At 50.3% G+C, this 25,719-nt stretch overlaps 1 protein-coding gene across 1 annotated transcript in view; it reads right to left on the bottom strand.

Annotated features, from left to right (window-relative positions):
- PAPPA (pappalysin 1) overlaps positions 1–25,719 on the bottom strand; it is a 266,420-nt gene that overhangs the window by 47,266 nt on the left and 193,435 nt on the right. Inside the window, exons 14-17 of the mRNA XM_027550637.1 lie at positions 20,957–21,125; positions 18,372–18,555; positions 7,449–7,659; positions 6,670–6,841 (exon numbers count right to left, since the gene is read on the bottom strand). Of these exons, the coding sequence (XP_027406438.1) occupies positions 6,670–6,841; positions 7,449–7,659; positions 18,372–18,555; positions 20,957–21,125 (736 nt within the window). The remainder of the gene's footprint in view (positions 1–6,669; positions 6,842–7,448; positions 7,660–18,371; positions 18,556–20,956; positions 21,126–25,719) is intronic.

Raw genomic sequence — 25,719 nt, 5'->3', positions numbered from 1 at the left:
TCATTCAGGAACAAAAGATGGAGTGAGTAAGTACAGAGATGTGGAATGAATTTGTTTAAAAAGAAGAGAAATGCATGGATGAGGAAATAAATGAGTAAATGAAGAAATGAATGAATACGTGAATAAATGAACAAGTGTGTGCATGAGAAAACAAACTCTTGGAAAGGGCTGACGCAGGCTGAAGCTGCCCTGTCTGAGAAAACAGCTGTAAGGAGCTGGGATTTAGAGAGAAAGGGGCCCCTCTCTGGGCCTCACGTGGGCCAGCATGAGGAGGATCTGGTGGCGGTGGAAACCTCTGTGGCCACGGAGAAGGGTGGCCCATCCCGCGCCCACAGCTGTGGGGTGATTGCTGAGTCCACCCAGAGGTTCCGTGTGAGCGCGGGGAAAGTTTAGGCAACTTCCTATGGCTTCAGAGAACCCCGACTCTCCCTCCCAGAACCCCAGGCCCCGTGATTCTGCTGGGCCCTCAGGGGAGTAGGAAATTGACCCCAATTTCCTTGAGCCTTGGCCTATGGTGCACTTGGCCTCCAGCCCCTGAAGGGCTGCAGACCTCAGCACTGCGTGGGCCAGAGCTGGCTGGGAGCTGGGTTTGCAACAGAGAATGTATTAGGACCGGCTGGAATCTGCGTAGGGAATTTCATGCCGGGGAGGCGCCACTACAGAAAAGGGAAGCATAAAGGCACTCTGGTCTTGCTGCCTCTGGTCTCTCTCCCTCCTGCCCAGCTCATCTGGCACTTTCTGCTGCTGACTGAAGCAGCGTCACAAAGGATACAGTCCTTCTGATAAGATAGCTTGCACTTTCAAACCAGGCTTGCTGGAGGGCCACCAGCCAGGGCTTCTACAGTGGGACCCAGATGACACGCCAGCCCCTTCTCTTGCTCTGCACACATCCTTCCTTTGAGTCTGTGGTCACCTGTCTCTCCCGCATACTTCTTTTGATTCCCACCCCCACACCTTTGGCCCTCTGTACCTTCTACATGGCAGACTTCCCAGAGCCTCTCTGGATTTCATGTCCTCCTTTGGGAAAAGATTTTTGTGCACTTAGGGCTACCTATCACCTGGGTGCAGGAGAAGGCAATGGCACCCCACTCCACTACTCTTGCCTGGAAAATCCCATGGATGGAGGAGCCTGGTAGGCTGCAGTCCATGGGGTCGCTAAGAGTCGGACACGACTGAGCGACTTCAGTTTCACTTTTCACTTTTATGCATTGGAGAAGGAAATAGCAACCCACTCCAGTCTTCTTGCCTGGAGAATCCCAGGGACAGAGGAGCCTGGTAGGAGGTCGTCTATGGGGTCGCACAGAGTCGGACACAACTGAAGTGACTTAGCAGCAGCAGCAGCAGCATCACCTGGGTGCAGATGCTTGGAGCAGAGCCATGCTGCTGAGCCCAGTGTGACCATAGAAGGCCTGACATGCAGGATCCAATCTGGGAAGACCGGAGGCCAGGGGACCCACTGTGCATCTCTGAATGCACAGTGCTACATGCTAGGGTGAAGTTTACCACCAGAGGGCTGAGCATCTCTTAGCAAAGCATCTTGTCTCTCTGTGCCTGTGTCTCCATCTGCAAAAAAAGCATACTATATGGGGCTGCCCTGGTGGCTCTGTGGTAAAGAATCTGCCTGCCAATGCAGGAGACACGGGTTTGGTTCCTGATCCAGGAAGATCCCACATGCCATGGAGCAACTGAGCCCATGCACCACAAGTAGGGAGCCTGTGCTCTAGAGCCCTTGGGTTGCAATTACTGAAGCCCAAGTGCCCTAGAGTCCATGCTCTGCAACAAGAGAAGCCGCTGTGCTGGGAACCATGCACCGCAACTGGAGGGTGCCCCCACCTCGCTGCAACTGGAGAAAAGCCCATGCAATGGCAAAAGTCATGCACAGCCCCAAATAAATAAATAAACACAAATGCAAAAGAAGCGTACTATGCTTTCTCAACTCTAACTACACAGGTCCCCAAAAAGCCACAAGCATGTAATACAGTGTCAAACATCTACTACGTGCCAGTGTTTTACACGCAGTTAAAAATGCTTTTACCAGTGCAGTTAGTGTGGAAATCATGTCCTTTTTATAGATTTGAAAACTGAGGCTCAGCTAGGAAGTGAAAAGGTGAGTTTTTAAATGATGCTGGTGTGATGGTTAAGAGTCTGGACTTCAGTCAGACTTCCCAGGTTCCAATTCCATCTCTGCACCCTTCCCACTGTGCAGACTTGGGGAAGTTCCTTAACTTCTCTATGCTTTGGTTTCCTGTTAAATGAGCCTGGAATTCACTGCCTGAAAAAGTCATCATGGGGATCAGTGAGTTAGGCTATGTGAAGCATTTATAGCTTAACACACAGATCAGGCCCTCTAAGGGTTAGCTGAGCTCTTAACCACTCTCTTGCACTGCCTCAAAGGGAACTTTAACATCAGCCCAAGCATTACCCACATTTGAGAAATGGCAGCTGCCAGAACAGGGAGGCGGCCGGGCCGGAGCCAGGCTTTTCCCTGTAAACCTCTGTGCTTTCCTACAGTACAGGGGAGTGGAATCGGGGAGGAGAGGCTGGGAGACGCGCAGAGAGGGAGACCCAGACCTCTAGTTAGCAGAAATGGAAGTAAGACAGTGGCGGAGAGAATATGACATCAACAGAGCAATTCAGCTCAGTTGTTCAGTCGTGTCTGACTCTTTGTGACCCCACGGACGGCAGCACACCAGGCTTCCATGTCCTTCACCATCTCCCGGACTTTGCTCAGATTCATGTCCACTGAGTGGGTGATGCCATCCAACCATCTACACAGTGAACCACAAGATACAGAGATCTGCTAACAGCAATCTCAGTTCTGCCTGGACTTCCTCCTAGTTGTATAAAGTGGGCAAGACACCTTAACTCCCTGAACCACACCTTCCTCACCTGCAAAATGGGACAGTGATGCCAGACACTGTGGGGCTTAAATGTCTGTACAAAGCACTTAACCCAGCCTGGCGTAGAGTACATGCTCAATAAATCACAGCTGTTGTTTATTATCTGCCTCTGTGTCTGGTCAATGGCCTCACATGCATTTTGTTTCCTCCCAGTGAGATACAGGGGTGACGTGTAGCCATGCAGCTGCAGGAGTAAGGCTGGGCAGAAAATGTCGTTTGTGCAATGACTTGGCTAGGAGATCTGACTCTGCTACCAACTTGCTGTGTGACCTTGGGTATGATGCTTCTCCTCTCTGAGCTTCAGTGATCCTACCTATCAAATAAGCAGATTGCAATGGGAAAACCCTGAGGTCCAGCCCATCTCTAATATCGTATGGGCTTGGGACTTCCTCTAGGAAGCCCTGCATCCTTGGGCAAGCATGTGATGATCCTGAACCTAGAAGCTGCCCCGCTTGGGAAGGCATTATACGTATGGGAGGGGTGCCCAGGTTGCGCACCGCACAATTCCACAGGCCCACCCTACTTCCACTGCCTCAGTTAATCCTCACAAATAAACTAAGAGGAAGCCAGAATTACTTCCCCTCCCCCACTTTATGCCTGAAGAAACTGAAGCTTAAAGAGTTAAATAACTTGCCCAAGTCCTCCAGCTAGTAAGTGGTAAAGCCAAGATTCAAACAGAGTCTGGATCCAGCATCACAGTGGCTCCCTAGGAATGGATGAAGTTGAGGTTTGATTTGTTCATTTGCTTTTAGTGTCAGTGGGAAGGAGTATGTGAGCCTCCCCTACTACAGCCCCTGTCCTCCCTTGCCAGGATCTGGAGCTTGTTTGGAAAGCAAAGAATTCCCGCTCCATATACATGCTGTTCGATTCAAGATACTCTGCGCGGTACATTTCGACTGTGTTTACAGGCAGCGAGAGGGGATCTGAGGTGAATACTAGATTTGGCTCCCAGGCCCCCGGTCTGAGGGTAGAGGAAATTCATTTGCAGTACAAACTAGAAACGTCAATTGTATTAGGAGCCCATTTGGCACGCGCTCCCTCATTCCTTAGCCGGCAAGCAATACCCTGCTCCTTAGCGTCTGGCCTCCCCGGCAGTTGCCAAACAGGACCGCTTGAGTCGTCTGATAAATTTACATTTTCCTCTCCTTTAAATACAAACTGGCCATGAAAGGTACTTGGCAGGCCCCAGGCAGACTGGGTTTCAGTTTGATAACATGACCACGGCCAGAATAGTATTTGGCTCAGCAGTTCGGGTAACTGTTAGCAACAGTTTTATGTAAGGGAGTGAGAGGGAAGTTGATCGGCTGCGTGAGGCCGTGGTAATCTCTGGCCTTTGCTTGTTCCAGCCCCAGCTTCTGCCTCCCTGGCAGCTGAGGAAGGGAAGGACCCGGGTACACAGACAGGAGTCCTGAGCATGCCTCCCCTACAGGGCTTGCCTCCTGGACTCGGTCTGCCCACTGTCCACAGTTGGGGGACCAGGTTCCGATTCTGATTCAGCTGACACCAGCTGCGTCACCTTGGATGGCTGAGTGAGTGTCCCAGCTGGAAAATGAGGAGAGCAGCCTGAATGTCCACGGCAGGAGTCAGGCCCTGTCACTTCCCGAGCACCTACTAGGCGCTTGGCACTATCCCCAGTGCTGACAACACAGGGAAGATGAAAGCTGTGGTCAGGGATCTCAAAACCTAGTGGAACTGAAAGTAAAGTCACTCAGTCCGATTCTTTGCAACCCCTTGGACTGTAGCTCACCAGGCTCCTCCGTCCATGGAATTTTCCAGGCAAGAGTACCGGAGTGGGTTGCCATTTCCTTCTCCAGGGGATCTCCCCGACCCAGGGATTGAACCCAAGTCTCCCACATTGCAAGCAGATGCTTTACCGTCTGAGCCACCTGGGAAGCCCCAAAATCTAGTGGGGGAGCGTGAAATGAATTACAATGCAGCGTGGCCAGTGCTGTGAGGGAGAGGCACTGGGCCCACAGTGGGAGGGGCAGGAAAAGGTTCCTGGAAGAAGGGGTGCCTGGGCTGAATGGTGAAGGACACTTAGGCTGGAAAAGGTGACAGCTCCTTTCACAGAGAACATGCAGGTGAAGGGGGAGATCTGTCTTACTGTGATGGGGGAGGTAAGCTGAATGCACAGGTGAGACTTACTCTAAGGGAGATGGGGTTACTGATTCACAAAAGACTTTGAGCAGGGGAACTGTCATGATCACACGTGTGCTCTCAACAGGCCACTCTGGCTGTGATGTGGAGAGTCTGCCGGAGAGGCAAGGAGAAGGCAGGGGGGCGGTCGGGAAGCTGCATGCGGGCCAGGAGGGTGATGCTGCTGGCCTGAGTTAGGCCGGTGGCCTTGGAGACAGGTAAGGGCAGTTCAGGAGTTCGGAATGGGCAGAAGTCAGAGGCTAACTGCACGTGGGAATGGGAGTAAAAGGAGCTGACGATGCTGCTCCGACTGTGTCTAGTATTTGGTTTTTCCAGTGGTCGTGAATGGATGTGAGAGCTGGACCATAAAGAAAGCTGAGCGCTGAAGAGTTGATGCTTTTGAACTGTGGTGTTGGAGGAGACTCTTGAGAGCCCCTTGGACTGCAAGGAGATCCAACCAGACTGCTAAAGGAGATCAGTTCTGGGTGTTCATTGGAAGGACTGATGCTGAAGCTGAAACTCCAATCCTTTGGCCACCTCATGTGAAGAGCTGACTCATTTGAAAAGACCCTGATGCTGGGAAAGATTGAAGGCAGGAGGAGAATGGGATGATAGAAGATGAGATGGTTGGATAGCACCACTGACTCTCAATGGACATGAGTTTGGGTAAACTCAGGGAGTTGGTGATGGACAGGGAGGCCTGGCATGCTTCAGTTCATGGGGTTGCAAAGAGTCGGACACAACTGAGCTACCGAACTGAACTGAACTGAACTGAATACCCACTAAGCACTGACAAGAGGGAGATCCTTGCACTGGGGCCCAGTTGGCTGAACTCTGGCCTCACCTGAGTAAAGATCCTTGCCCACCTGTGTGTCATGGGGCTTGAGGCATCCACCCTAAATGGTGGGTTCTCTCAGGACTGGAGCTCCCTGTGGATCTAAGTCTTCCCTGGAGCCAGCTGGTTCCTCATTCTCTTTCCCATTCTTGATTCCCTACTTGTCTTAGTGGGTGGAGGTGGGTGTGTGTAAGGATTAAGGAAATGCCATTCACAGAACTGCCTCAGCAGGGCTGCTGGGAGTGCTGAACTCAGTTACACGTGGACTGAGATAGAATTCAGTCCCCTCCATCTCCTACCATCCTTCTTCAGTAGTCTCAAAACTGTACATCTGGTCTAAATATGGCTCCCTTTCTCCAAATGCTTGAGGAGCTACTGATGTCTCCAGATCATGGAAATCGTGATTCTACATATTTCAGAGCAATGTAAGTGGCGATGGTGGTAAAAAGTCAACAAAACAGCCTCGGTCACTCCTTACCTTGGATCAAGTTCAGACATTGGGATTTCACTTATGATTTCTCTCATAAGGTTCCTGATACTGAGATTTTTTTTCAAAGCTAAGAATCGCTGAACCAGTAATATGCAGTGTGATGGGTAGGACCACGAGGTTCAGAGAGATTACAAAGAAAGATGGTGAGAACTCAGCTCCTAAACTTCTGCATGGGTGATACTGCTATTACACAATTGTGGCATCCGCAGGGAGTCTCCTGGAGGATGTGGTTCTTAAATCCTGGCTGGTGGTTAGTAAACAGAGGGGAAAGGGGTCTAAGTGTTGACCCCAAATTCAAGGAGCCTCACCTGGGTGGCATCGCTGTCTTCACAGTTGATCCTGCACTCGCTGTTGAACTGGAAGCCATTGGTGCACTGGTACAGCCCGTGGAATTTTGGTGGAGGAGGGTCACACGTCACAGGAACACAAGCTCCCTCCTGCCAGCTGCCATCCTGGGTACACTGGGTCTTGAAGGCCCGTCTTTGAGGAAGAGATAAAAGTAGAGACATCTCAAGGACCCAATGGCTGCAGCCACGCTCTTCCCACGGTCTCTGGAGCCAGCTGGCCTCACACATACCTTTCTGATTCCTGAGTCCCTGCTCATCCTATTGCATGGCGGAGGGAGTGAGGAGGGGTTAAGGTAAACGTTCACAGAACTCTTTTCTCAGGGCCAAGCAAGAGTTTCATGTGGACTGAAATAAAATCAAGCCCTGCTGGCCCGTTTCCGCCCACTTCCTTCCAGGGGCGCTGACGGGGGCTGACGCGGGGATGGTATGGATACCCACCGCTTGCTGCGCACCAGGCACCCTGCACGCACTCCACACACACATCCTCATTCATCCTTCACAACCATCTCACCCAGTGACTGCTATCATCCTCCCCATCGTATTGCTCAACGGTAGAGGCCCAGAGAAGTCACACAGTCAGCAAGCAGCTGATGACAATGTCCCTCCAGATTCCCAGGGAAGAGCACGGGATGAATGGTGGGCAGAGCAGGGAGCACTTCCTTCTAACTAGACAGACCTGGCTCTCCCTGTCCCCCGGCCGGCTCCAGCCGCCGGGAGCTTGCCTCTGCGGCCGCACTTACTTCTTTGACTTCCGGGAGGAGCCGGGCACGTGGTATCCAGGTCTGCACTTGTACTTGCAGAAGGAGCCCACCTTGTGCTTGTTCTCACGGCACCGGGCCGTCTGGAGGTCTGCGTTGGGCACCGGGGGCGGAGCCAGGCACATGAGCTCACACAGGGCCTCCGGGAAGGACCACAGCCCATCCTCCATGCAGGTCAGGAGGCTGTTGTTGCCTGTAGGACACAGGCAGGCAGGGTTAGTGGAGGCGGGAGGTGGGGAGGCTCTGATAGACCAGCTCATCCACGGCTGCCTGGACTCAAGTCAACTTGAAGAACCAGACACTTGCACATGTGATTCCAGACCCTTCCACCTTCAGCTGAGGAGTCTAGGGAGAAGAAAGAGCTGCCACAAGATAAAAAAAAATAAAAAAAAATAAAAAGGGAGACACAATTTGGGGAGTGATGTACCCCATGTCTACAGTGAATCCAATTCAAGGCTCCTGACTTCGGATTCTGAAACCTCTTATATTGCATAGACAAGAGACCTTCACGATCCTTGTCAACTACAAATGGGCACTTGCCACAAGTATTTGCCAGCGACTGAACAACAAGGGCATTTGCCACCTGCCTGAGCAGAGATTGAACCCTGTGCTGTTGCAGCTGCCAACCTGACCTTCAGCACCCACTGAGGGGGACTCAGGGAGGAGGGTGAGGCACTCTGTGCTCCAAGGAAACTGGTGGAACAGGTCTTTAGATAGTTAGATATTTTCAGGAGCTGATTTCATGATCCCAATCCTTGGATCTCTTCATATCTAGTAAATCACTAAAGCCCTTCATGATGACATCAGTTCCTCATGACTAACAGAAAACCTTTTCTAAAGTAAGAACTTGATTACACTGAACTCCCCCTTCACCAAAATCTTATATATTAACCTTCCCCACTGCCTCTTTGGAGCAGTCCCTCAGAGCTCTCTGAAGCACTGCCTCCTGGGCTGCCTTCCTCATTTTGCCCCAGAAATAAAACTTAACTCGCAACTCTCACTTTGCACATCTTTTTAGTCCACACTTCATCCTCCCTGCTTTGCATCTGGGCCCAGAGATGAAGAAACTTGCTTTCCAGTAATTGGCAGAGTAAGTTTCCCTGATAGCTCAGCTGGTAAAGATTCCGCCTGCAGTGCAGGAGAGCCTGGTTTGATTCCTGATCAGGAAGTTCCCCTGGAGAAGGGATAGGCTACCCACTCCAGTATTCTTGGGCTTCCCTCGTGGCTCAGTTGGTAAAGAATTTGCCTGCAATGCAGGAGACCTGGGTTCGATCCTTGGGTAGGGAAGATCCCCTGCAGGAGGGCATGGCAACCCACTCTAGTATTCTGGCCTGGAGAATTCTCATGAACAGAAGAGCCTAGTGGGCCACAGACCATGGGGTTGCAAAGAGTCGGACACAGCTGAGCAACTAAGCATGCAAGGTCCTATCAGAATCGACTAGGCGCTCTGATTTCAGGGTGCTGTGTGACCTTCAGCTGCCACTCCCTCGCTGGGCCCCGCATCCCTGAATTTGTCTGAGTCCCCCTTATGCCTGGAAGTGGTAGCCTCGTGGTATCTGGAGGCTGGATTTTCTTCTCAGGCCCCAGTATTTAGTGAAGCTTTGCCAAAGCAGCTGAGAGATGAGCACTTCTCCGCAGCCCATGCTAGCTCTAGGAGACATACTGACTGCCACGGGGAAGCTGGCCTGATGGGAAATGTCACAAGTAAAAGTGAAACACGGAGAGGCAGGCTTTTCTCTGACGGGTCGTATGTTATTGACACACACAGCCTGCCCAGAATCTCCCCAAGACAACTGGAGATGGACCTGAAACTTGGGGCTCCCAACCAAACTTTCCTCTTCCCAGTTATTCCTGACAGGTGTTGACAACCAGGGCTGGACACACGTGGGAGGCTCAGGGATTAGGAATTGGAGGGGTGATCAGGGTGAGACTGACATTTACCGATCAGTTACAACCGACTGAGCACTTCTGCTACGTGATCTCATTTATCCTCACACAGTACTCTTAGTAGGGCGACAACTTGTATTTGAAAGCAGAGATTTAGAAAGGCAAGTGACTTGCCCAAGTTCTCTGGTTAATAAAAGACAAGAGTTTAAAGCTGGTTTTGTGTAACTACAAAGACGGCTGTGGTTTTTAGTGGAAAGTTGGCTATACCTGCTTAGCAGAGACTCTGTTTTCTGTTCTGAGACAGCCAAACCCCAAATCTCCTATCTAGAGAAAGAAAGCAATTGCTCCTGCCTTTCAGGGTGATGAGAAGATGAAATGAAACATGTGGATGGGTAGTGTTCAGGAAAATGCTACCAGTTTCCTTGATGCTCTTCCCTCCCTCCCATCTTTCCTTCTCTCTCCTTCATCTCCCCCTCCTCCGAATCCCTGTCTTTAGCAGCAGCTCTGAAAGGATCACAGGAGTTGCATGAGAACCTCCATTCATTCGGGGCTTCCCAGGTGATGCTAGTGGTAAAGAACCCACCTTCCAATGCAGGAGATGTAAGAGATGTGGGTTCGATCCCTGGGTTGGGAAGATGCCCTAGAGGAGAGCATGGCAACCCACTCCAGTATTCTTGCCTGGAGAATCACCATGGACAGAGGAGCCTGGTGGACTACAGTCCATAGGGTTGCAAAGAGTCAGACATGACTGAAGTGACTTAGGACACACACACTCTATTCATTCAACAAGCATCTATTTAGTGCTTACTATGTGCCAGCTACTCTTGCCTATGTCGAGACATGGCAATGAACAAAACAAACCCCAAACCCTGCCCTCTTGGAGGTTATATTTTAGTGGGATACGGAGAAGTTACCTTTTTAAAAAAGCAAACTATTTGGTGTGTAGAAGGTGGAAAGAACTATGGAGAGAAATAAAACAGGAAAAAGAAGAAAGAAGAGAGCATATGTAGGCTCCTCTGCTCTTCTTTCCCTGCTCACTTGCCTCTTCCTCCTCCCATATCTGTGTGAGTCACTTGAGGAGCCCAAGACAACTTAGGGTCTGTAAGCCATAAAGAGGCCACCACATGACAAACTGGGGCACTGTACACCACAGATATCTCTACATCGAGTAGAAAGAATAAAGCGTGTGGAAGAGGGACTCATTTGGTTTCTACAGAAGCAGAGACGGCTCCAGCACACCAAAGATTGTAAATTGCATTATTGTTATTATTTTTGTGTGTGTGGTCTTGTGATGAAGGCCGTGTTGGAGTGCCTGGGTTTAGCAAGAGCTTAGCGGGGACTGGGAGCCACAAAAGATAAGGGGAGCATACCCTCTCTAAATTTCCCAGGAAGGATAAAACGCCTCTGGACAAGGGTCGAGATGCTTCACAAGTACACCCTATCAGCTATGCAAACCCTAGACTGTGAAGTGGACGTTGTGGTTCTCTGGTGGTGAGCTAACAGAAAAATCGTAAAAGGTTAATCAAGAGAGAAAACGCAGACTAGAAATGTACATTCTTTGAGAGGGTAAATAGGAGTTAGCTGAGCACTGCGGTCAGAAGAACAATGCTAACACAAGAACTGGCGATTCAGGACCATGGACATGCCCCACACCACGGCAGACCCTCAAGTGTGCAGAATCAGCATTTCCAGGCCCTAGCTGAGCTGTGGCCCCCACCCTGCAGCCTCCATGCGGCTCTGAGGAAAGCAGGGTAGGACGCAGCTGTCCATGTCCTTCCCTCGTGCCCTTGGCCCTGACCTCTATACGCTGAAGGACGCCTACTGCACCTGCAGCTGTTTCCTGCTGGAGGTCTTTCGCTCTGATCAGGGGTGTTTGGTCCGCACGCAGGGCAGGCTCACAGTGCTGAGGTGTCAGTGCTCATAGAAGCAGAGCCCAAACCAGTGAAGGGGCTGGTGCATTAACACAACAACTGCCCCAGTTACAGGAACTCAGAGGAATAATCCCGCCCCGTCTCCCATGCTTTCCCAGAGGGACTGAGTCCAGCTGTCCCCAGGGGTAGTGGCTTAGAGAAGCCCTGATGCTTCTGTCACATCCACACCTTCCTCTGTTTCTTGGGGGAACATGACTCTGCACATGCGGTGAAGGCATTTCTGAGCCTGGAGCCCCCGGCTGAGGGTAAGAATGCTGAGGGCAGGGACTAGGCTTCAGAGAGTGATGTGTCACTCAACTGTTGTTTGTTCATCTTTTAAAGTCAAGGAAACAAATCTTGCTCAGACTGTCTACAAATGTGGCTAAGGAAATTTCAATCTCCACTGAGTATTAAAATGATTACAAATGTACTAACAAAAGAAATATATCTACTTTTATTATTTTGCTATAAAGAGTGCCCAGAAGATCACATTTCTTTGAGAATACCTTTAAGACTGAAACTAACCTAGAGTAGAATCAAAGGAGGGAAATGACACGAGATCTAGGTCTGTTTTCTTAATGCCTTGTCGACTGAGCTGGCATCGCCCACATCCTAAGGGCTGGGACTGCAACTTGTTCATTCTTTTATTCCCAGAACCTACCCTAGTGCCAAGCATACCTGCATGTCGTGTCTGACTCTGTGTGACCCCATGGACAGCAGCCCACCAGGCTCCTCTGTTCATGGGATTCCCCAGGGAAGAATACTAGAGTGGGTTGCCACTTCCTTCTCCAGCCAAGCATACAGGAAGTCCTAAATTTCCATTTGTTGAATGCATACTGCTGTTGTTTAGCCACTCAGTGGTATCCGACTCTGTGACTCCATGGTCTATAGCCCCACAGGCTCCTCTGTCCAAGGGGATTTCTAGGTGAGAACACTGAAGCAGGTTGCCATTTCCTTCTCCATGGGATCTTCCCAACCCAGGGATTGAACCTGCATCTCCTTCAAGTCTCCTGCAATGTAGGCAGATTCTTTACCACTGAGCTACCGTGACCTTGAACAAGTCACCTGACTTCTCTGGCCCTAGACCAAAGCCATCTTTAAGTTCTTATCCAGTTCTAATATTTTAGGATGTGGAGGGATATTGGCCACAGAATTAAGAAAGTAAAAACACAGCTAGCTGGACTGGGATAAGGACAAATCACATTTGTAGAGTCCACGAGGTAGGTATAGGAAGAATGACTGGCCCCATCTCCCTGATCCTTCTAGTCACCCAATTTGTCCTTAATCTCATTTTGCAGGTGGGAACACTGAGTCCCGAGTGGAAAAGTGAGCTTCTCAAACTATAGCTGGCACTCACTCCAGGTGTGTCTGACTCCTGAGTGCTCTCTTGACCACACTACAGAGCTTTTACCCAAGTGCATGGCCATAGAAGAACTGCTATCTAGAGGAAAACCTCACGGAACCAGAAACATGAATGCGTGGAGTATCTCAAAAGCAAAACCAGTCATATGATTTCACCACCCCTCCTGTCCCCACTGTCCAGAATGGTGTCTCTCACTTCCAAATTTCTTTACTGAAAGGCCCCACATGTTAGCTCAGAGGAGAAGAAGAATGTGTTCAGATGCAGTCACAGTAAGGGATAACGAATGGATACTGTCCTAAGAGACAGAAAAGAGCCTGGAATGTTGGACACCTGCCATAACAGAGGGGCTGGGAATGTGCAAGTCAGATGATTTCACAAGATTGCTGGGAATGGCACGCCTAGCAAGAGAGCACCTCTTCTAGGGTCAGGACCCCTGGGTCACTTTCTGGCCCCAGTGCTCATGGCAATGCATACATGACCTTGCATGAATTCTTCCTTTCTTGGACCTCAGTTTCTGCATGGCAAAATGAAATGATGACTTCTGGCTTCTCCCAGCTCTGGCTGGAGAAGCTCCAATACTTCGGCCACTTGATGCAAAGAGCCGACTCACTGGAAAAGACCTCGATGCTGGGAAAGATTGAGGGCAGAAGGAGGAGGCGGCAAGAGAGGATGAGATGGTTGGATGGTATCACCATCAATGGACATGAATTTGAGCAAAGTCCAGGCGATAGTGAAGGACAGGGAAGCCTGGCGTGCTGCAGTTCATGGGTTCGCAAAGAGTCAGAGAGGACTTAGCGACTGAACAGCAACAACTAGGTTGAGAGGCACGGTTCAGAAAAGGTCAAAGGAATTCTGGAGCAGCAGCTAAAAACCCTGAGGTGAGAATACCCTTGACTTTTGAAATCTGAGCACTGTTCAGAGTGAGGTGAAGGTGGAGGTGGGGGATGAGGGAGACAGAAGAATTATCTAAGAGAGAAAAGAAATCTACTGCTTCCTCTTATCACTGCTCACATCTAAAGACTTCATCATTAGCATCTGTGTGATCTTGAACAGGTTTTCTTTTCCACGGTGCTCCTCTGTCCCCAGGAAGGATTGGGTAGCGGTTTACCATTAACCACTACTGGAGTAGGAAATGGCAACCCACTTCAGTATTCTTGCCTGGAGAATTCCAGGACAGTATAGTCCATGGGGTGGCAAAGAGTCAGACACGACTGAGCACTAACACTTACCATTAACACCTAGTGGGGGCTGGGACCCAATGACATTCTAGACCCTGCCATCTCCAGAGCACTAGGATGATAAGATGAGGAGAGTAGCCTGCACTTAGGAGTGATCTGAGAAGTCCTCTTTGGCAGTGACCCTGTTTTTGTGGGAAAGATGCCTTGATGAGACCCTTAGGATAAAGTTGAATCCTCCAGGTCTGGCTATCTGCTTCTGAGAAAGATGAAAGGGTCTCTGCCTGAGAGAGGAGAGGGGATGTGAAAATCCTACAGGGAGAAAAATCAGGACAGGACTCTGAGGGAGAGGGTAAGTGGCGAGGAAGAGAGTGAGGGGCTGGCAGGAAGGTTAACCGCTGGGCACTGAAGGACATGGCCATTCCGCTCATATGCTCCATGGTATTGAGTATCTTCTGGAAACCAGTGACTAGACTGAGTTTAAATCTCGGACCTTAGATAGAAGTAGACAGTGGGCCTCTTAGAAAGACTTTTTTTTTTTTTGGCTGAGCTGCATGGCATATGGAATCTTAGTTCCCTGACCAGGGACCAAACCCACACCCCCTGCAGTGGAAGCATGGAGTCTAAGCCAATGGACCACCAGGGAAGTCCCTGGAAAGATCTTTGTGGGATGAGGGCACGCTTGCTTTAGAAGCCCATCTCCAGAATCAACATCCAGTGCACCTCACGTGGTTGAGTTGAAATTGACAAGGTCGGGGTGCAACGATGCGTTTTTAGCCATTGAGTTAGACATTTATGATTCTGAGACTGAGGCCCTTTCTCTTAAACTCGAGGACTTTCCCTCGTGCATGTGCGGGTGCAGTGGGTGCTGCTAGTAGTCATGTGATAAAGGGCCCTGGCAGGAATGACTCCAGAGCTGTGGGCCTGCAGGGTATCTTGTGGACACCTCGATGAAGGCTCAGAACTTAAGGGGAAGTCAGGATATTCGAGAAAAGTTCGCCCGGATTCTAAGGGACTGGTGTGTTTGCGGTGCTATTCACACCCGTGTTACACTGGTCTCAGGGCCACACTCAGTGCTTCTCCTGGGTGGAAGCTTCTGGTCCAAGCACATTAACCTCTAGGTCCTGAGTGGAATGTGGAGGATGGAGCAAGTCTCCACAGGTCCCAGGACTAAGGCCTCCATGGGATAAAGAGGTCAGGGGCCAGGAGGACAGCCACTGCCTAATTCTCACGAGAGTGCCTCTTGGAGATGAGTATTTACTAAGTACTTACTCTGGTTTTGGCAATTTTATTCATACCATCTCTTTTAATCCTCACTATGCCCCTTCAACATGGACACTTTTACACCCAGTTTACGAATGAGAGTACTGAGGCTCAAGGATGTGAAATTGCTCTTCTAGGATCTACTAATATCTCCCAATGTGAAGTTCATCTCCTGAGACCAGACAGCTGGGGCAGAACCAAGAGTTCAATCCCTCTCTGTCTGATGAAAGCTCACACTCCTTTTGCTTAAATCTTGCTGTGGGGAAGGAAAAACAAAGGGTGTAAAGGGAACCAAACAAGAAATGGGGGAAAATTTTGTTTTGATCACTCCTAGTTAAGAATCTTCCTGCAGTGCAGGAGACCCGGGTTCAATCTCTGGGTTGGGAAAATTCCCTGCAGAAGGGAATGGCAACTCACTCTAGCATTCTTGCCTGGACAATTTCATGGACAGAGGAGCCTGGTGGGCTACAGTCCATGGGGTCACAAAGAGTCGGACACGACTGAGGGACTAACACTTTCACTTTGGCCTTCCCTGGTGGCCCAGATGGTAAAGAACCTGCCTGCCAATGCAGGAGACATTAGAGATGCAGGTTCATTCCCTGGGTTGGGAAGATCCCCTGGAGAAGGGAATGGCTATCCACTCCAGTATTCCTGTCTGGAGAATTCCATGGGCAGAGAGCCTGGCAGGCTATATAGTCCATGGAGTCACAAAGAGTTGGACATGACTGAGCGACTAATATTTTCACTTTATCTTTTTGCATAAGAAGCAAGGAACTATTAACAAGTTCAAGAGAGACGACCAGGACCTCTGCCCAGCCTTTGCTGGCAGCAGACCCAAGCCAAAGCATTGGGCCTGGAATCTGAGCATCCAATAATGCTGGGAACCAAGGGCATGGTATGGCAGTGGGTCCTAGTGGGTCACTGTGGCCACTGGAGAGGTGCTGCCCTGTATTCTCAAGGGACGAGCAAAGTGGGGATCAACACCATCAAAATGACAGTCCTTCTAGGGTCACACCTCCACACTGAGGGCACCCCTCCACCACAGTCGGCAAAGAAGCAATGAAGGACAATCACTTGGATTAAGGATTACTACTGCAGCCCTCATTGTAGCTAATAATCGATGCTGATTTATACACCTCCCTTATACACCTCCCCTTCCCAAGGACCTCTGACTCAGAGGGGAAGTGTGATGTCCTAGTCTGGAGTTATTAATAAGCCCCGTGTCTGAGCAGATGGGGCCAGGGACAGGCTCAGATAAGGTGGAGGGTTTGCAATTTCCACTTGTCTCTTTATCTCTCTCAGATCTCAATCTCTAGGGCAGCTCAAATAAAATGTCTATAACTTTTACACTCAAATCTTCTTGGCTAAAAATATGAAGGGACTTTGGTTTGATGCAAAGAGCTAACTCATTGGAAAAGACATTGGTGCTGGGAAAGATTGAGGGCAAGAGAATAAGGGGGAGGCAGGATGAGACGGTTGGATAGCATCACCAACTCAATGGATGTGAGTCTGAGCAAGCTCCGGGAGTTGGTGATGGACAGGGAAGCCTGGCGTGCTGCAGTCCATGGGGTTGCAAAGAGTCAGACACGACTGAGCAGCTGAACAATAGGAAAGGATGTATCCCAGAAGTGTTTTCTGCTTCTCTTCTGGGGAAGTTTAGTGAGATATCTGGGTATTTCATTCATTTATTAAAAGAAACATTTTCTGTGGTTTTACTTTCATTGATTCATTCAGCTGCCCAGTCTATACACTTTATTGAGTCTTACTATGTGTAGTAATCTTTCAAAGTTCTAAATCTTCTTGAAAACTTGGAGACACTATCAACCCTCTCCAATCATCCAAATGCCTGGAACTCATGAATTTGTAATATGAGATCTAAGTGAAAGTGAAATTGAAGTTGCTTAGTCATGTCTGACTCTTTGCAACCTCATGGACTGTAGCCTACCAGGCTCCTCCGTCCATGGAATTCTCCAGGCAAGAATACTGGAGTGGTCTACCATTTCCTTCTCCAATATGACATCTAAGTTGAAGGGAATTTATAGACCTCCCTCCAAACCCCCACACAACACACAGAAGTCTGCTCATTCCCACTCTATAGCATGACGGATCCCAAGGTAGGACCCACGCTTAGTGAGATATCATTTTGGTTATCTGATGTAGGGGCAATGTTTCCTTTGATAAACCAAGCAAAGGAAAGTCCTGGCACCTTTGAGAACTGGGTATAATGCCCAAACCTAACACTCAACTAGAAGCCAAGACTGTCGTTCTGATGCTGCTGCTAACTTGCTCTGTGATTCTGTGCAAGTTCCTGCCTTCCTGTCACTGGACCTCAGTTTCATCATCTTTCCGATAATCAGTTACTCCTGCCGAGTTGAAAGAGCCCTTTTGGTCTTGAGAGTCCGGGTCGCCCAGGTCAGCCTCTCACTCATTTCCAACATGAGTCCTCTTCTCCAGTTTGCCAGACTATGTCTTCTTGCCTGAATATCCCAGCACCTGGCCCAGGAGGTGCCCATTAGCTTTTCCCTCCTAGAGTGAGTCCCCTTGGAGCTAGCCCCTTCCTAAGGGGCAGCAGTGGGCTTTGGAGAAAGACACATCTGGGTCCCGTGGTGGAGCCCTCCAGGAAAAGCATGGCCTTGGACAAGTTCTTTCAACTCTGAACCTTGAGTTTCTCCTCCGTGAAAATTAAAGTAATAATAATACTTTCCTCTTAGACTTATTGGACTCTCACCCCACCCAATGAACTAGTCACATCGGTTCCACATGCTATTTTCTTAGAATCTTCTCTTTCCTTCTACTTTCCCTCCCTTCCTGCTTTTCTCTTTCCTCTTTTGCCAGACTTGGAAGATCTTAGAGACACCATTGGAGAAGGCAATGGCACCCCACTCCTGTACTCTTGCCTGGAAAATCCCATGGATGGAGGAGCCTGGTAGGCTGCAGTCCATGGGGTCGATAAGAGTCGGACACAACTGAGCTACTTCACTTTCACTTTTCACTTCCATGCATTGGAGAAGGAAATGGCAACCCACTCCAGTGTTCTTGCCTGGAGAATCCCAAGGACAGGGAGCCTGGTGGGCTGCCGTCTATGGGGTCACACAGAGTTGGACACGACTGAAGCAACACAGCAGCAGCAGTAGAGACGCCACGCTTGTCCACACTCTACTCTCTCCCCAGCTGCACAACACAGCAGTTTGCATGGATGGGTTGCACAGAACAGGTGGGAGGGATCAGAAGCAAAGACAACACGCTGTCCAAGCCCTGGTGCTGAGTCCCCGCAGGAGGACCTGGAAGCGGCCGCTGGGTCTCGTACCTTTCAGCTGCGCCGGGTGGCGGCACTGGAAGGAGCACTTGCTGCCAAAGGTGGTGCCCTCAAGGCAGGAGAATGAGGCGGCGTAGACGTGGTGCTGATCCGGGACACCGCAGTCCACTGGCTCGCACGCCACCTGCTTGTTCCACTTGCCCTCCTTGCAGGTCACCGTGACGCTGGGTCCTGTCTGGAAGACGGAGGTGGGCACTGTGAGATGCGGCGGGTGGAAACCCACCCATGGGGAAAACCCTTCTCCCCTGGGCTACGGCACTCGGAGATCCATACTCGACATTTAGCTCCCTTTCCGGGATCCCAGCAACTGTTTGAAAGAGGTACTTCAGTTCCCACTTTACAGCTGCCGAAACTGAGGCTCGGAAACATTAAGTGACTAGCTCCAAGTTTCATAGCTGGACAAAGGCTAAGTGGGAATTGAGCCCAAAGACACAGCTCTGCAGGGCTGTCTGGAGAGTCTCCCAGATAGTTATTTCCATCGTGTTGCTGCGAATCTTAAGGCTCAGACTTCTCAGGGCCAGAGGACTTCTTTCATGAAATAGCCTCTGAAACACAGCACAAGAGTGGGACGCTGGATGTTAACGTTTTTATCTTTTCCTGGCCCTGGAGGAGCAGAGGGGATTGTGCTTGGCACAGAGTGGGCATTGCCCTGGGGGGATGGGAGAACAGGATTTAGTTCTGGGTGCTGTGAGATCATGGGCAAGTCCCTTTCCTCACTTGAGCTATCCTTTTGGCATCGAAGCCAAGCGTTGCTCTAAGAGCCACTCCCTGCTCCAACATATGATGCTTCAACATCTGGGAGAGGTGGGCGTGAAGAAGGAAGGAGGCTAGGCAAACGAAAGGGTTGACAGGGATTCGACACAAATTAGAAGACAGCACGGCTGGGGGTAAGAGGGCAAGTTCAGGCTGCAGGGCCAAGGCAGGGTCCGTCCATGGTAGCCCAGCCCTGGGGGCCTCCATTCAAGGAGGAAGCCGCCACATCCCAGGCGTTCGGGGATGCCAGATATTGAGCTGGGATTTTAAAAGCATGGGACAATGTTCCCCTCTTCAGTGCCCATCAAAGGGATGAAAGGTCCCTTACTGCCAAAGCCAGCTTAATTGCTTTCACAGGAGTTCAGACCTGCCGTGTCTGACATACGGAAGCAGGTGTCTAAGCAACTGAGGGCCCCGAAGCTCCTTGGTGGGACTCTTTGCAAGTCCAGAAGCTCTGTGCAAACAGGCATTCCCAGCAATAAGGAATGTGCCCTTGCCCCCAGAGCATGAAGGGGGAGTCTGTTGGCAGGGTCCCACAGGAGGCTGCACATGGAATCCCCAAATTTCAGGGCTTAATTCCCTGCTCCTACCCGCACCCACCTGAGATCCCACAGCCACACTGGCTGAAAGCACCATTACAGCACATCTAAGTCCACCTGAAGCCGCTATCCTCCAGCAGGACTCAGCCTCTTCCCAAGGCTCCCCTGTGGCTGGACTCCAAGCCACACCCATGTGGGCCGCTGGAAGGACCTTCATCACCCATGATCTGACCACGTCACTTCCTTCAACAGCTCCCTGCTGCCCTAAAGAGGACCCTCCTACTCCCTGACCAAGCTAACAGGGCCATGCACCAGCACACCTTGCTTGCCTCTTCAGCCTCACTGCTTGGGGAAGTTCAGTAAAACAAACGTCTGTCTGTGGCACCCTCCTTCTCACTAACGGGCATCCACATATTCCTGTCCATGCCCAGAGCCTGCCTCCTTCCCTCCCTGCAATGTGCGACCCTCTGCCTATCTCTCCAGTTTTCAGTTTTCATGTCACCTCTTCCAGGGAGCTTTCCTTACTGCCCCTGTGCTTCCAGAACACCCTGCACTTCCCTTCACAATGTTTATCACATGGTACGGCCATTACTCACGCATCGTCTGCTCCTGGTCACTAGTCACTAAGCTCCTTAAGAGGAGGAACTAGGCTCATCTTAGTGACTTTTTTCTCTAGCACCTAGTACAGCATACCTGGTGACTCAGATAGTAAAGAATCTGCCTGTAGTGCGGGAGACCTGGGTTCAATCCCTGGGTTGGGAGGATCCCTTGGAGAAGGGAAGAAGTATTCTTGCCTGGAGAATCCCCATGGAAAAAGGAGCCTTGCAGGCTGCAGTCCATGGAGTCACAAAGAGTTGGACACGACTGAGCGGCTAAGCACACACAGTACAGCATCTGGCTCCCAGTGCACAGAGGTTTGAATAAATGAATGAGCATTGCATTGAAGGGGGCTCACCTCTTCTGAAACCAGCCCACTCAATTGTAGCAGGGTTCTGACTGTGAGGGTTTCAGTCCAAAAGTCATGCTCAGCCCATGGTTTTCCAGATTTTCAACCTACACGGGGGACGCTGGTACCTGTGGTATGAATCACTACTCTGCACAGGAACCATTGTCTCAGAAATCCCAGACTGAGGCGGTCTTTCACTCAATCCACACCTCTTTACTGAGCACCTACTATGCGGCAGCAGTGCTTCAAATGCTGAGGATTCAGCAGAGGACAGGTTCAACAGCCGCTCAGCCTTTCGTGGGCTGGAGAGGGACTCTGAGCCCGGCATCCACACACACCTGGCTTTTGATGAGCTCGTCATCCCGCTGTATCTGGAGCACGTAGCCTGTCCGGCAGCGCACAGCGCACTGGGCTCCGTGGTAGCCGTCACTGCTGGAGCAGTTGAGCGAAGCGTTCTCCACAGCCAGCTTTGGGCAGTCCGCGGCCTCGCACGCGAAGTGCACACAGCTGAGGAGAAAGGGAACAAGAGGGTGAGGGCGCACTTTCTTGCAGGACCGACGCACTCCAGCCGGAAGACAAAAGCTAGTGGGCTTCCGCTCCAAATTTCAGGAGGCTGACACGGGAGACACACAGAGCGGACAAGACTCTGGAGGAGCAGTGGCCAAAGTTTATCACTAAGTGCACAGTTTATCGAGACAGACAAAGCAGGGCCCAAGTCCTACATCTTAAAAACCTTACAAATGACGAATCTGCAAATGCTGTAGAACCTTCATTTTCCATCTGCAAAACGGGAATTATTATGATTACAGCAAGTGCTTGTTGAATCTCTCATCTGCCAGGCACTGAGCTGAATGAAAGCCTTTTCACATTTTATAACAGCACTCACTTCCGGGGCTCGTTGTGAGAATTAAATCAGATAGTTGAGCCAAAGCATGGAGTGGAATTCCTGGCACATAAGGACACTAAGGTATGGGTAAATCTATGCTCTATTACCTACAAGCTGTCTAACTTAGGGCAAGGCCCATCGCCTCTCTGAGTGTCAGTGCACTCCCAGATTCGGCTAACCCACAGCTCCATAAGATTCAACTGCGGTCCTGAAGGTGGAAGTCTTTTATAAACTAAAGTGACTTCAGAACGGTTAATAAAGTTGTGCAGAGATCGCACCATGCATCTTGCTGTGGCTGCTGTTGGCACCTTCCTGCCAATCGGAGTTCACGTGTTCAAGTCTGAGCTCCATGAAAGAGTCTACAGGAAGCTTTCTCATGTCCCCAGGCAAGCTCCCTTGCAGCACTGGGCCCCCCTTTCTCTCACGCCCTGGCCTCTTGTTCCATGCACTGATCACAGGTCTGGGGTGCCTGCCATGTGCCGGAATGCATGCTAACCCTTCAGGAAAGGGAAACAACAGAAAACCCCCACGCTTACATGATCTTTCCCCGTATATTACCGTCACGCAGACGCTTAATAACATTAGCGACCATTCACCGATTGCTTATATACATGAGCTCACCCATCCTCATGGCGACCTATGAGCTAAGTGTTACTCATTTTACTGTTGGAAAGTCGGGGAGTGGCGATATCGAGTTACTTGTTTAAGTTCCCATCCAGATGTGTGACTCCAAAGTCCTCATTATTAACCTCACCCCACACCTGGACTGGAACTTCCCTGAGGGTAGAGATAATGCCTGTTTCATTTCGGAGTACTTTGCATTGCCAAAGAAAATGCCTGGGATGAAATAGATGTCTCCTAACTAGCAAGGAACAAACGGTGGCAGTGTCTTGCAACAGCTCTTAAGTGCTCTGCAAACATCAGGATATTGAATTTGAAGGTTTCTAGGAGGCAGTTCTCTCTAATGCTGCCCCTCTGGCCCTGTCTACCCCAACTCCTGGTGTATGACATATACAGATAGCTGGGGTTGCCATTCAGAGCCTTAAAGTGTTTGTTTTCCTGTTTCTATCGAGGACATGCGGAGCGGGGTGGGGGTCAAACCAACTTAAGAAGAAACTCTCAACTTTTTGCTTGGTGTTGGTTTCAGGACACCCCACACTGAGGGTTTTATAGGAATGCGGTTATTCATCCCTGGTCTGTATCCCCTGCTCAAAAGTGCGGTGAGAAAGTGGGATAACTGAGTGGGGGAGTGAGGAACAAACATCTCCAGCACTTAGCACAAACAAACTCACTTTTAAAATACTGGGACAAAGGCCAGCGTTCAACTCAGGTCTCAGACCCACACTGATGTACGCTTTGTGGCTTCCATATACCCGCCTCCCCTTTACAAGCGCAGGATGAGCTCGGATGAAGCGATACTTGCTGAGACTTTCTGATGCCTGCTCTGACAGCCTCTGCGCTGTGCCACCCAGAAGACTGTAGCTGTGGAGTCAACATGAGGTCTTTGACACCAAACAATGCATCTGTTCACGTTGTGTAAGAGCTGGGGGAAACAGCCACATGGTTCCAATTTAAATAGATTTAAGTCCGTAAGCTACCAGCCTCTAAGCAGGTCTTCTGACCTTTGCCTTACAGTTTGACCATTCTCGCTCTGCACACCCAGGAGGCCCCCGCTCTCCCATCTGATGACGGACCGGGGGGCCTCTGGGAACCCTTTTTGAAAGACAAGGGCTCTGGGCTTCTCTGCGCTGTGTGGCCATTAAGGTAAAAAAAAAAATGCTCTCCCTCCTTCTGTGCACATTAAGGTTCTCCATTGTAGGAAAAGGAGAAACTAAAAAACTTGATTTCCTCGAACAGAAAGGACCTACAGCTTAGCAGGTGGGCAGATCTAGGCTCCAGCCCAGGCTCACCATTTATCTTGGAAAGTCATGTAACAACCTGAGCCTCAGTTTCCTCCTCTGTTGAGTGGAGGCCATAAAGTGACCCATCTCTCAAGACTGTCAAAACAAGATGACGTGTCATCTATTCAAGACACCTGCCTGGGGATCTCACTGCATGGCGGACACCAGTGTAAACGCTCTGGGTTTGAGGAGGGAGGGCACGTGCCAAAGGCAAGTCATGAATAGGCCAGTTTTAGACGGGAAAGCGCATACAGTAGGGGCACTAACCCAGGTGAATCTACAGAGAGCACCACCTGGGGGAGGGGTTGGCGGGACACTCTGCACAGAGGGGTCGGGGAAGCCTCCTCCAGGGACACCTGAGCTGAGACTCGGATGACACGAAGGGGATCAGCCACGTGAAGGTTTGGTGCAGAGGGAATTCCAGGCAGAGCGAAGGGCACGTGCAAAGGTCCAGGACAGGTTGGAGCTCCGCCTGTTTGCAGAACAGAAAGGCCCATGCATAGAAATGCTATGGAAACTATGATGTACCACGAGAAGGGCGTCCCTCTCCTCTGGCTCCTCCTACTACAGAAGGAAAACATCCCCTATTCACATGGGCTGCCTGACCAAAAAAAGTCTTTGTTCAAATGGGGAGAGCTGATGATCAGCCACCTTTCTCCATTGCAGGACTTCTCAGAACCTTGAATTCTAACGCATATGCTGGGTTTCCAGAAGGGACTAATGCATGCATAACTTCCCGAGCTCTGACAGCCTTTCCCCGTGGCACGTTTCTTAGGACTAGGGTCCTCTGGAATGTATCTTAGGGAATGTGGCCTCCCTGCATTTCAGGACATTCGTCTGCACCTGGCTTATAGGCTTGAGGACAGGAAAGAAAGGGGATGAGGAAGCACTACGCCCCAGGTATTGGCAGCTGTGTTTTACCTACATCATCTTATCCGCATCCTCATTGTAATTCCATGAGGTAGGGTTATTATTCCCATTTGTGAGAAGAAGAGATTAAGTCTAAGCAAGTTTAAATCAATTGCCCAAAGGCACTTGGTGTGGACAGGATTCCGGTGTAGATCTGCCTCTCTGACCCTAAGTCCCTGCTCTTCCCTTCATTGTCCTGTTAGCTGAAAAGGGCTGTGTGAACACATTGCCCCAAAATGATAAACATCACCCCAGCGGCCCCTCCCAATAACTCCCTGACACAGCTCTGTCATTTCTGAAACACAAAAACAAAAATCAAAACAAGGAAAACAAAACAAAAGCCTCTGCCTTCATTAAAAGAGAAAAAGAGCGGGGAGGGATTTCACCGGCGATGGGCTATCATAAAATAACAAAAGAAGGGGGGAAAAGAAAAAGAAGCCACTTCTCAGAAGGGAGGAGAGTGATTGATCCCAATGGGGAAAGGGATATAGGTAATGTTACCAATAAAATTCGCACACCCGGGCAAAGGTACACGAGGCACCATCCCCGCCCTATGCAAAGATAATCAGATACTTACGAACTGTCTTTTCTTCTTATACTTATGTAAGTTATTTACGTAGAGACTCAAGTTCATACAGAGGCAGATCCTTAAGGGATCTGACAGTCCTCCCATTGTCACCCCCCACAGTCAACTGAAAGGGCCCCCGATTGTGTATAACGTGGGATGCCTGTGTACCCCTCAACTGGGAGAGAGGAGGCCAGAGGTCAAAGGCCTGGTGAGGGCTCCGCTCCTGGCTCCCCCTTGACACATGGCTTAACTCCTGTGGTTGCTTAGCTGCAATTATGCCAGGGGGCAGTGGGGGCAGTAAACAGGCAGCTGCTTTATAAATCTTTCTGAGCAGCTCGGCTGGGGACACCCAAAAAGACAGCACGCGCACACTGGAAAATGGAGGGGAAATGCTCTCAGCACGACTGCCACAGGGTCACTTGGGAAGTGAGACTGAGAAAGAGTCAGCAAGGTAGGACTCGTTTTTCTGCCCAGCAATGAGGCTACGCAGGAAGCGATCCCAACAGGCTCTTCTTCCCTGGAATTCTAGAAACGAGCCGGTGGTGTGGTGGGTACGGCGTTGGGAGGCAGGGTCAGCAGCTACAGGGTCCGGCCGACCATCTGAATGGCCAGGTGAGCTGAGTGGGGGGTGGCCAGTGGGAGTCTCCCGTCCCAGGATCTGAGTGGGCCCAATGTTCCAAATCTTGTGATGTGTTTAAGAGTGGAATGGATTCTGGGCTTTACTCTGTACTGTCTTGATAGCTAACTGTTACAAGTCATTTAAAAACATGTCAAACAAGGGCCAAAAAAACCACAAGTTGCTGGGGCCTCTGGGACAGCTGTTTTGATACCTCTGAT

This window comes from Bos indicus x Bos taurus, chromosome 8 (genome assembly GCF_003369695.1).
Source record: "Bos indicus x Bos taurus breed Angus x Brahman F1 hybrid chromosome 8, Bos_hybrid_MaternalHap_v2.0, whole genome shotgun sequence".
In the NCBI taxonomy this organism is placed as follows: domain Eukaryota; kingdom Metazoa; phylum Chordata; class Mammalia; order Artiodactyla; family Bovidae; genus Bos; species Bos indicus x Bos taurus.
This window is presented reverse-complemented; position numbering and strand designations above follow the sequence as displayed.